The 16,060-nt window shown below is 35.4% G+C and overlaps 1 protein-coding gene across 7 annotated transcripts in view; it reads right to left on the reverse strand.

Annotated features, from left to right (window-relative positions):
* LOC106056078 (pleckstrin homology domain-containing family G member 5-like) overlaps positions 1 to 16,060 on the reverse strand; it is a 290,847-nt gene that overhangs the window by 75,544 nt on the left and 199,243 nt on the right. For 6 of the 7 annotated variants that reach the window (XM_056008795.1, XM_056008796.1, XM_056008794.1 and 3 more), the window contains 3 exons: positions 14,495 to 14,586; positions 12,103 to 12,264; positions 10,562 to 10,714 (listed from right to left, as the gene is read on the reverse strand). In XM_056008795.1, coding sequence (XP_055864770.1) covers positions 10,562 to 10,714; positions 12,103 to 12,264; positions 14,495 to 14,586 — 407 coding nt within the window. The remainder of the gene's footprint in view (positions 1 to 10,561; positions 10,715 to 12,102; positions 12,265 to 14,494; positions 14,587 to 16,060) is intronic. The other variant, XM_056008793.1, reaches the window with a different exon arrangement.

Raw genomic sequence — 16,060 nt, forward strand, 5'->3', positions numbered from 1 at the left:
GCTTCCATACAAAACTAGTTGGGTAGAATCAGAGGCGCCCTAAAAATTAAGAAAAAATAAACCTGCCTTCACCGAGAAACAAGCTTGAGAAATCTCGGTTCGGAAGCAAGACTCTCCACTTAGCTATCCCCCACCCCCTTTCCGGTCGGGTTTTTGAAGCAGTGCCTTTAGCATTGGGCGGACTGCCCATCTTAACGTTTGGACAAATGGACTAAACTAGTTGAAATGGTTAGCTCCAATCACAGGTACATACAAAGTAATTAACCATAAAAAAAACGTAAAGCCTCTATTATATTATATATGTGTTATATATTTAAAGATTATATGGCAACGTTGGAATGTATACCCATAATATAGCAATCACTTTGTGAGCCGGATCAATTTGGTAATGCGAGTGGCGTTTATTTCACCCAGTTCCCCCCCCCCCCCCCCCGGCTTTAGCCCTAGAAAAAATATTCCAGTCGTTTCTCGTACTGACCAGTATGTAAGATAAAAGTCGTTCCAGTCACAAAAGGTTGAGAGCCACGGATCTAGTCACAGGAACAGATGTGAAATATTTCTTATCATATTAAATGTTTCAAACAAAATTATATAAAAAAAAAAGTAAACCTCATGCTAGCTTATAAAAAAATATTTTATAGCTAGAAATATTTACACGTAGGAAGCTGTGAAAGATAAGCCGAAATGTGAGCACCCAAAAACTGACAGTGAGTCACGAGCGTGAGAATGATAACCATCACACCAGGCCAAGGGATGGGGAAATAGATCCAGACCAGGTCACGCAGTTTACCACAAAAGTGCAAGTAAATGCGAACGAAATTTCAGAGCGTTCAATAACTAACACACACATTAATAACATTCTTTTAATACAACATATCTATATTTAAATACTACTTCTCTCTCAATGTATTTATTTCTATTTACCTCTATATAAATACACTTCAAACTAAAAGAATCTAGTATCCATCAGAAATATATTCCAATGACTGTTTTCCCCACACACTACTCTGGTCTACTCCAATAACAACAATTCATTCACTAACGTGTTTACTATGAAAGCCCAGGTAAAAGAAAGGTAACTCTTTGGTAAAAGAAAGGTAACTCTTTTCTCGAGGGATCCGGTCGTTGATGGACAGACGACAAGAGGGGAAATAACCTCGGTAGGAAGAATAATAAGTCTACAGGCTGTAATATTGCTTTCTAAATGTATCTTAAAGAAGAGAAAGAGAAAGGAATTCGGGTGTAAATAAGAGTTTATTGGAGTTTTTATAAATACCTGTTTGTGTGTATGTGTCTTACTATGCGTTGGGGTTGTGAGAGTCTTACAGAGGAGAGGCTCTAGGATATTAGTACATACAAATAAGTAAGCCACCAAGAGCCTCATATTTGTATTCATAATGCTAACGTGCCTCATTGATAGGTGCTATATTTCACCTTTGCTAAGATATCCGACACCCAAAGAACACCCCCATTGAAACTCAGTGGGTATCTTAAAACACAGAATAAAAAAGAATATATCAATCCCCACCCAGGATTTGAACCTAAGAGCTTCGGTTAATAATTCAAGAGCTTTACAATTACATACCATATAGTTATCACCACTCCCAGGGGGGAACACTTAGAAAACGTCAAGTGATCTACAACAGGAGTAGCCCAAAGCGCTTTCAGGGCGCTTGATGTCAATTTCAACCTTTTCCTGCGCTATAATGGGCATGTATCAAGATCATTCTATCCTACATCTCAATCGTACACTTGAAAGAAAGATATTCGCCCGCAGCGTCACAAGTCATCAATGTGTTCTCACTTCTGAAATGAGCGCTCAAATTCTAAACTTTCCCGCGCTGTTATCAGTTGCAGACGACACGATGACATGTGTAGATAACGGAAGGACGAGGATCAGATTTCTTGACGATTAGGTCCAGGCCTTACAGCTATAAGGATCATCACCAGCTACGATACCTTGTTCTAGGTATTCTAAATCTAGAGTTAGGTGGCTTTCTGACCATTCGTATTTAAATAGACATATTCCTTACTTATGGTCAAAACCAAGGTGCTCTCAACAAGAAAAATAAAAAAATATACTTTAAAAAAAAAAAGAAGACAATACCTCCTTAACCCAACTTACAGGGGTGATTTTTTGTTTGTGTCTGCTCTTAATAACTAATAAATGTTTTATTAACTTGTATCTAAAAAAAAAATGAACCTTTTTATCCCGCATCTCTCCCCCACCCCCACCCCAAGAAATACTCCAGGTTAAGCGAATGTATAAATCCAGTTAATTTTTTAATTTTCAAATGATAGGCATATAGATCTTGACCATATACATGTATATTATATCTAGACTGGAAACTGGAAACCGGAAACAAATTCCTATCCGCGATTGATCGATTCACAGACCTATATATATATATATATATACTCAAGGGAAGTCGCCCCAATCAATCTTTTCTGTCTTAGAAAAGTAATGATCTTTAGTTTTCAAAGTTTAGAAATAATGCAAAATCATTTCTCGTATTTTCTTTAGAATGGGCTATTAATCACAGAACTATATATTCACGCTAATATATGAAACAAAGCCATTTCCTGTTAGTTTCTATTGAGATAATGTTTCAAAAATCTTAGATCGAAATAATTCATGTGTGTTGATTTTAATCATCTTATGTACATTTAAATAGATTGATTACCTAGATCTTTCTAGATTATGTATCAAAAAATTGCAAAATAATAATTATGAGACGAGAGTACTCTTATTTTCGATGTTCAATTATTAGATCTAGATCTAAAAATTAAATTATATGTTACATAGGTTAGGGTTGAAAAAAAACTTTACTACTTATAACTACTTTACAAAACAATGCCTTTGTTTCAACTTAAAAAAAAAAAAATTCACGACATTTTTGTGTGTAGTGTTATAAGTTCTCCATGTCCAGTCTAGATACAATATATTTATAAGTCTATGGAATAGAGCCTACAAGCGGAAATACCCGAAGACTATACATCTGTTCAAGATAAATATTCTTCTAGTCCGCTAGCCAAATTTAAATTAATTTCATTTTATACTTTGAAAAATTATAACGGTCAAACTAGATTCTATTTAATGTGTCCAACGAGCTAGTAATTCTTTTCCCTACGATATATATCAACTGTTAGATTTCTAGGAAAATTGTTAGAGCCGTTTTCGAGAAACGTGTCCATGAATTAGCGACCTGAATTAGACTTCAGGGCAAACGATTTTCCTTTGGGTACGAAACTGCCCCCACAACGTAGGGACCCAACAACTTAGCCATCAATGTCCCGTGGTTTCTTTCAAGGCAATGCTTATGATAGTGACGGCACAGCACGCACGAGTGCCGCCGCACCTTGCTAGATAGAGTTCTGACAACCTTTCACACCTGGTTATCTGTCACACTTGAATGATTAGACTAAACGCAACGAGAGCCTATACATATTGTGTAAGACAAGCAGAAGGGTACGTATGAGATAGGAAGGGGACACAACCGGCTGGATAAACAAGTTGTACGGGATTCTTTCCCCTTGCCCTTCAGTAACCGGTCTTTGTGCCACAGTACACACTAACAGGTCCATAAAACACACTTTAAAAAAAAAATACAATACACGCGAGAACTGCCCTGTTGGTAGTACCAGTGGCGTCACTGGAGGAAGGGTGAGACAAGGGGTGAGGACAACACCGATTTCCTCTGCCCCAGAGAATGAAACAGGAAATTAAACAATTTTTCTTTACGAGTCATAGCATTTCCTTTTAAGACTAACACATCTGGGTGTTTAGGAATAAAAACGATTTCAGTTAAGAAATTAAGTAAAAAATATCCAAGGATGGGAGTGATACAATTAGATAGTCGCACCAGGTGACACAAACATTTGCCACGCTTCTGCCTAGTACCGAGCCCGGAAATCGACACAAATAAGCGATAGGTGAATGACAACACTCCTTTGTGGCTTTTGGAAGAAGTGTTTTGCTTTGGTCAAGCTACTAAAGGCATTTGGATTCAGTAATATCTAATACACTAGTACTATAAATAAGACTAAATACTGTCAACAGAGAAGTGCAACATAAAAGGAGGGCGTTATTTCCATATACTAGAGCTAAGCCCAACATAAAAGGAGGCCGTTTTTTTTTTCTACACTAGAGATATGCGAAAATTGACGATGATGTAGTGAGGTTAACACAACCAGCATCCCCTTCACCTGTTGGGGCACCACACATGATCTGATAACAGCCACTCTCTCCACCTCTCTGTCTTTTGCATGAGAGTCTCTGCCTGCACATTCTTTGATGCTGTCCTCCCATCTCTTGCTCCCCCCTGTCTCTCAACAAGCAAGGAACAATGAGCTACACTATTTCATACACATCCTAACATCACATACACATTTAGTTTGGACTTGTGTGTTGGTTGCAGTTTAATACTGTGTGTGTTTTTTTTTTTTTTGTTTTTTTTTTACAACAAGCAAAGTCTTTAGTGATTCTCTTAGTGTCGTTTCTGGTTTAGAATGCCCGAAACCTGAATTCTTTATTTCTTACTGGTAAAGTAATGAAAACGATAACACCTTTTTACTTAAAAAAAATATAATTATAATAAAAAAGAAATAGCAAGAAATGTTACACAAAAAAAAAGAGATGGAGGCAGTGGCATAGCTAGGGTGGGGGAAGTAGGGGTCCAAATTTGATAATCCCATCGGGACGCAACGAGGGGGCCCCCCAAATGAGTGTCCGAAATATGTTTTTACATTAAATATTACGCTATTATCTCATGTTATGATGTCGAATGTCAAAATGCAGGTGGGGGGGGGGCCCTAAAGGATCAAGCCCCCCCCCGGGCCCCCAAATTCTTAGCTACGCCACTGGAGGGAGGGTTAATAAACTTAAGTTGTTGAATTAATAAAATATCCTGAGATAAAATAGTAGATCTAGAAATGAATGTTACACCTTGGACTTGTGCCAGACGTATGGACACTAATCTCACTTGATAACACTTATATCAATTAAAAAACTAAGTCTCTTAAATCTGTAACTTTAATATCTGAAAATATCATTATACATTATTTTCGAACTTATATTTTGGTTACGTCAAAACATGGTCTTGGTAATGTTGGATTTATCACGGAGAGATCTTTATATTTAGGGTTTCAGAAAGAAAAAAGCCTTACAAAGTTTAAGATCCAACAGTTAAACACTTTAGTTTATTAATCGATCATACAAAGTCAGTTACGCTCAAATTGTACAACTATGAACCAATTTAAAAAAAAAAAATATTCTTGATCTGAGTTTGCAGCAATTAGATTTCTAAGAAAAGTTGCTTCCTGGTAAAGTGACTAGATTTCTTCTGGTCGCCTCTACCTGTAATGTGACTAGATTTCTTCTGGTCGCCTCTACCTGTAATGTGACTCCTTGGCGTTCCATTCAGAAATGGTTGAATCATTTTCAGAACGACCTTCATTATAATCGTCAATATTTGAGGGAGATATAAGGTGCACGCAATCTCAGTATTCCCATTCATAATGGTCCGGTGTCTTTCTCGTGTCTCTCTCTCTCTTCATCCCCCTCTCCCTCTCACTCCCTTCCTCTTTCTCTCTCCCTCTCTCTAAATCTTACGTTTCTTTATGTTTCCAAATTTACAAATAAATGAATACATAAATGGTTAAGAAGTCCCGAGCTCCCCTCTCGTATTACTGAGTAAATACAAACATTTGATTTGTCGTTAATTCTAAGTGTAGTCCTACGAAACGAGTTGTTCATTTCTGACAAACTCTCAATTGATACGCATCCCACGTAGAATAGACCTACATAGGTATTAGTGCAGAACCTTTTTTTAAAACTTCGATGCTAACATCAGGCTTTCATAATATAACCATGTGTTTCCGTCCTCTACCAGATGATATATATATATAATGGTAAAGTTCGATGGCCCACGGAAGAAAAACATGAACACCTGTAGAACTCCCACCCCATCCCTTTTAAAGGCAGCAGAGCCATAATAATAAAACTTATGAAAGTGTCAACAACTCAACGGATCTAATTCAAATAAAAACAAAAGTTATGGAAGTGTAGTCAAGGTAAGCACTGACTCATAACGTTAGACGGTAGCTAATGGATAGTGGGTCGTTTCAATGTTTCTACTTACCACATGATTGACCGAATATTATGTTGTCCTGTCTGTTTGTTGGTCTGTCTATATTTATGTCCTTCTTACTATTGCCACCATCTCTAACCATCTAAAAAAATTTCTCTCTTTCTCTCAATCCACTGTTTTAGCTTTCTCTCTCTCTCTCTCTCTCTCTCTCAACAAAACATTAATTTGAAGTTTCCTCATATCACAACGTAGGCAAATCCTATCAGTCAATCCGTCACTAAATAGAACACTTTTATTCCGATGATTCTTAATTTATGAAGCCATGGCATGTACACATTTTACTGTTAACATGACAGCAGGATAATGTAAGGATTCTTCTGTTTCTTCCCCTGTGTTAAAAATAGTTAAAATCATGTTGTAGTGTTCAGACTACTAGTCCTAGATGAACTGCGCAGTGATTCCAGACCAGGCAACTCTCCAAAGAGTTTTTCTTCTCTAGGGGTGTTTGCAGACCAGTGGATTGTTCAGACCTCGTGATGGGGAATGCAGTTTTATAGGACATGGTCGGCATTCTCAGAGACACTACATAAGGGTCTCAAAAGACCCAATCTTCAGCTTACAGTGCATATGTTGTCTTATTCTGTTATCTACGGTTAGGAGGCCAAACATGATACGTTGGTCGTGTCGGAATAGTTTGTATTTGAACCTTTTTTTTCTCTTCTTAAAAACTCAGGTGATAATTGGTTCATTTTTTATTTATTCTACTCTATATTAGTTCCTTCATTTCCTCCGGATATAGAAACATTTTCGGTTCCTTTATTTATTCTAATATATATGGACAAGATGTCATTTCTATGATGATAATATGTATAATAATAACTGGACTATATGTCGATAATATCACTCAATGTCAAGACATCAGAAAATACTAAAATATGAGAACTAACTAAATTCAAGAACTAACGCTGAAGGACACAGTCAAACTGCAGAGTAGAAACAGTTGTATTTGTTCTGTATTGTAGTTTCTTGTTGGTTGGTTGATGATGGAAGGCGTGGCACTGGGAAAAGCCCCAGATGTCAGTAGATGTCAGTGACACCGTCAAGTTGTCATGTTTTCTGAGATGTACGTTACCACCGACTATAAATGAACTGGTGTTTTAATACTCTGTAAATTCATGTTTATGTGCAGTAGATTTACATCGAATGAGTCAGAAGAACGTTATGTCCAGGCTTGAGTTTTCTTTGAAGTCTAGACTTCTGACTTGTTGAATTCTGTTTCAGTAGGTCTGGGAGCCACGTGATCTTAACCTGTATGATGACATGCTTGCATTACGCACAAATTTTTGTTTTGTCCAGAACTTTTGCAAGAGAGCAGAACCAGATTTAGACTTGAAAAGACACTAATCTATTTAAGATACGGGCCTCTTTTCAATAAACATAGGACCATTTATTCCTTTACGTTTTCATCAAATACAATATTTAGAGTGTGTGTGTGTGTGGGGGGGTTTCAGGCAAGTGTGGGGGGGGGAATGCTGCTTATAGGTAAATGCAGCAGAGGTGTCTGGAGCCTCAGAAGACCCCTCGTTCTCATGAAGTTAAATAATGATGATGATGACCATTATGATGATGATGATGATGATGATGATGATGATGATAATGAATACTAAAGTTAAACAAAGAACGTGGTTAGAGAGAATTCTAATAAGAGATTCAGTTATTTGGACGATTAGACTAGCATTGAATCGCTTACGCTTATAAAACTTGGCAGAAACAGAGTAGAAATGATTAAAATTTGCGTTACCACTAAAAGCAGACGGTCATTAAAACCCAATAAAATCTATATGATGGTTGTTTTTAGTACAAAACGTTCACAGAATCATTTTTTTTTAGACTGCCAGTCGAGATTTGACATTTTATTAAACAACTTTCATATTCTCGCTAATATTGATTTAATTTTACATTCAGTATAATATTTTACAAAACAAAACAGACAAAACCTTAAAATTAACTTGGTACTTTGAGAAGTGAAATGATAGGTTTAAATAAAACATTAATAAATGTAAATTTTATAAACCTTATTATCTTTTGTTTTTTAGCAACCAGAAAAAAATATTTGTGACTACTACAAAAGGCGATAATAACAAATAGAAAGTTACAATTCTGAAGAAACAAAAAATAAATATATAACAGTATTTCTCTACCACAATCCTCTCAATAAAAAAAAGTGTCTAAAATAAAGGTGCTTCTCAATTTCTATTACTTCACATATTCGTATCGAACGAATGTGCATTGACATATAGATCTATGTGCCTTCACAATTTCTGAACCCTTGTATATAGAGAGTCCGCCTTGCACTATCTGATGTCTTCATTAACGGAGTAACAAGGTCAAGGAAGTCTTCAACTCTGGAGCAGCATTGACCAATGACCCCACTCGTCATGATAGAAGAAATCCAGGCTCTGTAGTTAGTAGCGTCGTGACGTCATTAAGCTCCAACAACAGGGTCATTAGAAACTAATTTTCTTAAAAATGGTGGAGGTGGGGGACAGACAAAGGGAAGGTAGAGGCTTTAAAAAGCTACATAATTATCTTATGTTAACGTTACCAGTTGATTTCGTCAGACCTTACCCGTTGCTAGTAAAAGTAAAGTTTCCTCTTCAGAACTTGCAATCTATGGGTCATCTGTTTCTTTGGCCAACGGTTAACGAGCAGGGTGTCATGTGGCCAGCACAACGACCGACCGCCTTTACTTTCCCAACAAAAGCGTTGGGTGGACTCAGGGGCGTCCTAAAAATCCCAAAATTCAAAATACCTGTCTTCATCGGGATTCGAACCCAAGACCTCAGGTTCGGAAGCCAAGCGCTTAACCATTCTACCACCGCGCTCCCACTCTATCATAGTACGTGCAAAAGAATACTCGAATTCGAGCATTGGTAAGATAAAAAACAACATTTTCATTTTTTTTTTAGTCTTCTTAAAATTTCAAGTTGACATTAAAATAGTAGATTTTTAGTTTAGTAAGAGCGACCAACAACTTCCAGCTCGTTTATTAAAAAAAAACCTTTTTAAAAAGTAATATTAAAGGTTTTAAGTTCGATTGAAAACAAAGCTATAACAGAAGGTTTATCTGTTTAGCATGTGTGAGTGAAATAAAGGACTTAGTGGAGTCAGTGGGGTAGATGGAGTCTATAAAGTAAATGGAGTCAATGGGTTACGTGGTGACAGCGAAGTCAATAAATTGAAGGAGTCAGAAGATGGTAAAAGCTAAACAATAGACTTTTTTACACGATAATAATAAATTTTGAACATTGTCAAACCGAGTCATGAGTTGTCTTTACTGTTCCTAAATAAATAAAGAACACGCATATATTGTATACTAATTGCAGTACATTTCTATGGCTGGGAAGGTTAGACAGTCGAAGTAATCTTAGGTTTTAAAGCTCAGTGGAGATTAGGTCAAGTAGGTTCTTCTGTCGGTCACTTGGTTGGGAGTCAGCAAGAGAGCCCCAAACAGTCTGAATAGATCAAAGTATAAAGATAAAACACATGAGCTTTTAGAAGCCTGGTGTTTTGGGGTCTGATCAAATTGTTCTAGTACATTCGAATAAGACACTCAATGATAGCCAACAGTCTCGGAGGTACATCACTGCTGATAACAAAGGTGATAAGATTGACCTTTTTGGCGGATAAACTCGCAGCTGTTAATCGCCTGTGGGAAAGTTTTTAATGACCGCCGCAGATTAACTAGAGCCACGTGACATTGTCAATAACAATTGAACCACACAACGACCTACAATTAAATATAAAGAAAATGCGATCTGTTCATTCATGGCCGATCTGGATTTAAAAAAAAAATTAGCAATTATGTAGCGCATCTTTCATGGTACAGCGCGCTCAGTAAGCTATTTTTTTTTTTAGAGGAGAGATAACTGAGAAATTATTTCGCTCTATTTAACACTGGAGAGTTATACATCTTGGATTTGGTCTGACATGAAGAAGTCAAGTACTAACTGAACCGATTTTATTTGAAGGTGATAAAGCGTACAAAAACAAAATTGTTTTTACTATTTATTTCTTATTATAACGTAGTGTTCATCAATTGTTTCGTCTTAATTACAGAATATAACTTGCAATAGAATTTCACACGCTTTTTAAGTACAGCTTCATAGGTAGGCTTTTAAACGGTGGCTAGATTTGTAAGTAAGAGAGAGAGAGAGAATGAAAGAGAGAGAGAGAGATAGATTAAGAGAGAGAGAGAGGAATATATTGATAAAGAAAGAGACGGACAATGTTAAAGAGTGGACGGGGGTGAGGCCCAGTAAGAGAAACAGAAGCAAGGGTAACAGAGTTTAGAAAATCTAAAAGCTATTTAGATGAAACGGACAGGCAGAAAGAAAGATGTACAGGATGAAAGACTAAATCCTACAGTAGAAAGTTGTAACGTTTAAGGGACAGAGAGACCTGGCACTGACCTTATTTCCAGTCGTAGTAAACAAATTGACCACCGACAGCTTCTGAGACTTGTTCTTTTTGGCCTCGGTCCATGTTCCAGACGGACTGGTCGGCGGGTAGAAAGTGTCGTCGATGGAGAGCTTGTTATATTTATCCCTGCCTCTGAGACTGCCCTAGATAACCAGAATCCAAGCGTTAGTCACGTGAACCAATGGCGTGTTTCAAATTTACTTTCTACTGTTATTAGGTAAATGACATAATCACAATCACGTGATCAATTCTCAGAGATTTTGTACAACTTCCTCCAAAGCTAATATTTTAATTTCAAAGAGAAAGATCTATACAAGGTGTCATGATCAGAATAGTTATATATATTTATTTTCTTAACAATAACAAGCACAGATAGGAACAAAGAGAAAAGGGTGAAACAAAGAAACAAACAAACAAAGCATTAAATACGTAGCAGAGTTAAAGAGTATTTTTGGAATCTAGAAGCATGGTCCTACACTCTTCTAAACAAAAGATAGAAAAATACATATTGTTTTTATCACTTTTTGCCAAAGATTTTAAGTTTCATTTTCTTCTTCTTTTTTTTTTTAAATTAAGATAACTTTTATATAACTCTGGCCTGTGTCTTTTAAAAATATTTTTCTTCTATGGAGTAATTTCCTGGTATATACAACATCATGCAATATGCAATACATAATATCTAAATCATGCTACTACCGATATTAGCAAAGCTTTTAAAAATATATAATTGAAAACGAATACGCTGTTGTATTAATCTAAGTAATATAAAAAGGCAAACAGACAATTTATATTACAGACAAAAAAAATTGGTAGATAAAAAAAAATTAATTTCTTCAAAAGCTGATGCCATGAAAACTTAAACATTTGGTTAGATTATAAAAGTAAAAAGTAACATTCTTAAATATACTAAACAACGAATTAGAAGTAAATTTGTTATTACGAAATGTAAATTTTAACAGTTATTGTGGTGCTGCAATTTCTACTTTAATTTATAAGATGCTTGATAGCAGAATAATAAATATATGGTTTACAACATGCAGCTATATGATTAAACGAAATAGTTTATCCAAAAATCAAATTCTGTTTAGACATACATCTAGACGAAATTCATCCAGCAAGAAATAACTAAATACATAACGTTTCGTATAAAAAGAAATGTTTATAGACTAGCACAAAGTGAATATTATCAACAATAGTGAAAGTCAACGGCGTTCAAATTAACAACATAAAAAAGCAATAAAAAAAAAAACTAGAAAAAAAAAACACCAAAAAAAAAAGGTGTGGATTTATTTGAATTGTTTAGTTCTAGGAATCAAGGAAAAAAGCAAGAAAAAGAAATGTATTTTCAAAAGTAATTATGTACATAAAAAAAAAAAAAAAGGTGACCTACACACTACCTGGCATTGAAAGCGTGCCTACACACAAAATATGCTTGAAATAAAAACATACCAGACAACAACAAAAAAAAAAGTGGAGAATACAAGGGAAACAAAATGTGAAGATTACATGAAGGGGGTTTGTCATAACTTACAAAGTTGTCGTCGTACACCTTGAGGCCCTCAGTGCTTTTTGAGTCACCCTTGTTAAAAAAGTGCTCCCTAAAAGGTAGCTGCAAGGAGCCCCTCCGCTGCTTGTTAGGAGGGGGCTCAAGCAGGACCGGCACCACTCCCACCGAGTCCCTGCGGGAGTTGCGCTGTTGTAAAGTTAAAGGTTAGGGTTAGTTCAAAGCAAATGGTTGAAATCAAACAAGCACGCACCCACGCACACACATTCGTACGAAACTTAAGTCTTATAGAGATCGTCTCACATCTCAAGCACCTGCAGCACGGCTGTACTCAGCTACAACACCAAGGGCTGCAAGCTGGGATAAGCTGCAGCGACACCACTGCTGCACAAAGCAACTTATACAAAACGACTGCAGCAATTTGCATCAACATCCTGAATGTACAAAGGTTTATCAACATCACAGCTGCAAAGAGCTTTATTAACACCACGGCTGTACCAAGCTTCATCAACATCACAGCTGCAAATAGCTTTATTAACACACGGCTGTACTAAGCTTCGTCAACATCACGGCTGCAAAGAGCTACGTGGACACCACAGCTATACTTATCTAAATCAACACCACGGCTGTACTTAGCTATACAAACACATAGCAATCAACGTTCCAGCTGTACAAAGCTACATCTTCACTATGATTGCAGTCCGCTACATCGACATAAAGGATGCTGGCGAACTACCACGTCTGTTCCAGGCTAAATTAAGTGGTCTAGTCCAATTATTTTCAAAACATTGTTATATAAAGCAGAAGACCTACTATTTAAAAAAAAATATTATTAAAGCTATGTTCAAACTAGGGAAACAAGACTCAAAGAAAACTAACAATAGTCAAAGCAAAAAATGAAGAAAAAAAAAGAGGTAAAAAAACAAACAATAAGCGATTTTTGTCTCATGTATTATATAAAGAAACATTTTGACGACTTAGCAAACTGTCTATTATTTAAGAAGTTTATGGTGCAGTAAATAAAAAAAATTAAAAGCAAGTTGTCATGTTTCTAACAAACGAATGTTTACAAAGCTAAGCATTGATTGAAGGGTTTGATTCGTTAAAATGTTTGTTTACAAATCTGCACTATCTGATATCGTAAGAGTTTTTTATGAGTAAAATGCCAAAATAAAATTTCTTATACAACTAACTTATCTTATCTTATCAATTAATGACGTTTCATCAGAATGAAGATAATTACATCAAAGGGGAATCAGATTGTAGTCGAGTCCTCAATGTTAATTAGAGATTTAAACTCTTAAGGCATTGGTTTTCCTTGCTGATTCAGGATAACTGCTGGTGGTATTATATGGAAGAGTAGCCAATGGTCATGTATTAAAGAAATAAATGTAGCGGCTAAATTATTTTTAAAAAGCAAAGCAAGTGTTTTATTCAGGGAAACTAAGGGAAACTAAACATGTGAGGAAGTATTATCGACACCTCTGTCCAGGTAAATGTAAGCCTACATAGGTCTATTTGCTTTAAAATAATCTGAATTAGATTCTTCACGTTACTAAACTTGATAAATGATACGATAGCCTTCATTCATAATTAGCGTTTGCTAGATTTCAAACGAAGAAATTGATTAGGCCTAAGGCCATTGTTAGCGCTTGATGGTTACTCGTACTGATACACATATACTGTCGATGATGGAACATAGTACATTCTTTACTGACCACAGGCCATCATGGTGGGTAAACAGACATGACCCATATATATATATACATATATATATAGCTTTGTAGATGCCTTTGTGTGAGACATTCGCACACATACACAGCACTCAAAAAAATCTGCATAATATTGTTTTTTTTTAGTTGTTTCTGAAATATATTTTATTTTTTAGCAACATATATTTATCAACACTATGACTGCGTGGATTTATTTGAAATAAAAATAAGAAAAATGACGTCAATGAATAATTAAAATGTCAGTAAGCAGTTAAAGTAAAAGCCAATAACTGGTTATAAAAGCGCCGTGATATAAAAAAATATATTATTTTTTTAAAAGAAATGTTATGTTAGCAAACAACAATTTAGTCTAAATACATAATAAGTGCATTGATATCATTTATTTCATTAGAGTGATAGTGTTTAATTGAATTTGAAAATAAATACATTTTGTTCTGTTACCACTTTTCACATACACAAAGATATACAAAGCTTATGCTTGAATATCCTGTCTTTTTAAAAATTTAAATAGATGTAGAAAAAGATTATCTAAAATATATATATATGAAATAAATATAATGTTTGATTGAAATCTATATTATAGTATTTCTTGTTACATTTTAAAATACGTTTATTATATATTTTTTTTTGAAAGTAAATGTAACTATTAATAGCAGAGTTGTAAATTCCCCAGTGATCTAACTTACCCCAGATTGCTTATTGTTTTTCCCAGAGGAAGACTTGGTGGAGCTGGACTTCTTGTTCGGATTCGGCTGTTCAACTTCCTTGTCATCTTTTTCTGTGAACAAAAAAAAATAATTAAATCATTGTAACTACTGTAATTAATTTTAGTCTAATTATATGCAAGGTCATAGTTCAGGTTGTCAAAAGCAAAGATTTGGCCGTTCAAAGCTCTTCTCCTTTTGACCTAGATAACATGTTCATTAAAATTTCATAAAAATAGGTTTTAATTAACACAATTTAGATATGGTACAATAAGACAGGAGGAATAGAACACAGTCCAATACAAGGTAGACAATTGAAGAATCGGTGAATCTTTGAATATTTCAAAACTTAACATGAAAATTTAGCTTACTACAATTTTAAATAAGAGAAAAAATGAAAGTACATATTTTGTCCGGTTACAAAATCAACAGCTTCTAACTTTGCATTACTGAAATTAAATACTGAGAAAGTAATTACATTATGATACAAGGTTTTAAAAAGCCATCATATGGAAGATTCGCAAAATTCTTATAGCCAAATAATAGATTCCTTTCTTTTTTTTAATATAAATAGAGGCCTATTTCTGTATTAATTTTTTTTTTTTTTTTTTTCAATATTTTATACATTCTGTTAATCATTAATACACAGACATTAATAAGAATGAGCTGACATCATTATAATGGAAATAACTTTTTCTTCTTTGTCGTATATGGCTGTATAACTACTACTTGGATGGTAGCTGTTGGGATGTCGTTTTACAGTTGTAAAAAAAATGATGGTAGATAAAAATTTAAATATAGACATATGTGATACGTCATGTTCAATCTCTCTCTCCTCACATGTCATTAGTATTTGAAGTAGAATAAACTGAACTAAGGGAAGACAATGACAAGCAGGATTTCTGCATTTGTATTAACATTTGTTATTTCCCTTGTTTTGATCTATACACTCTCTTCTACACCTTCAGAAATGAAGATTATTTTGTCCTAGCGCAATGAGGAGGTGCCAGAGGATGGAACCGGGCAGTTTAAACTCGAGACCATACGGACGGCAGTCCGGAGCGCATACCAAACGACCAGATAGCCCTCTTATGCAGAACAGGATTTAGACCTTATAAGGGCCATAAGCCATTTGAGATATGGGTTCCCCAAGTACCTGTAATTAACACAAGATATTTTTTCCTTTATTTCTTCAAAACGCTTACAAATATCCCTGAATTAATCTTTTCTTTGAGTTACCCTCAAACAAGTGGGGGGCCTTAGCAAGTGAGCGCCCTATCAAATGGAGGCCCTAGCAAGTGGGGGCCTAAGCAAGTGGGGGCCCAAGCAAGTGGCGGTCCTAGCAAGGGGGGGCCCTAGGCACACATTGTCTAGATCCAGCACTGCTCATATGAAGATATATTGTACGGTTATAAGGAATTGCGTATAAACACAATACTACAAAGTGTTCTCTTTAAAAGGTGAATGCATTTATATAGAGATCGATGAATTTCGTCCACTTAATCCGTAAATGTAAAAAAATGTTTCAGAAAAAAAAAATGGAATCCG

This window comes from Biomphalaria glabrata, chromosome 13, assembly GCF_947242115.1.
Source record: "Biomphalaria glabrata chromosome 13, xgBioGlab47.1, whole genome shotgun sequence".
Lineage (NCBI taxonomy): Eukaryota > Metazoa > Mollusca > Gastropoda > Planorbidae > Biomphalaria > Biomphalaria glabrata.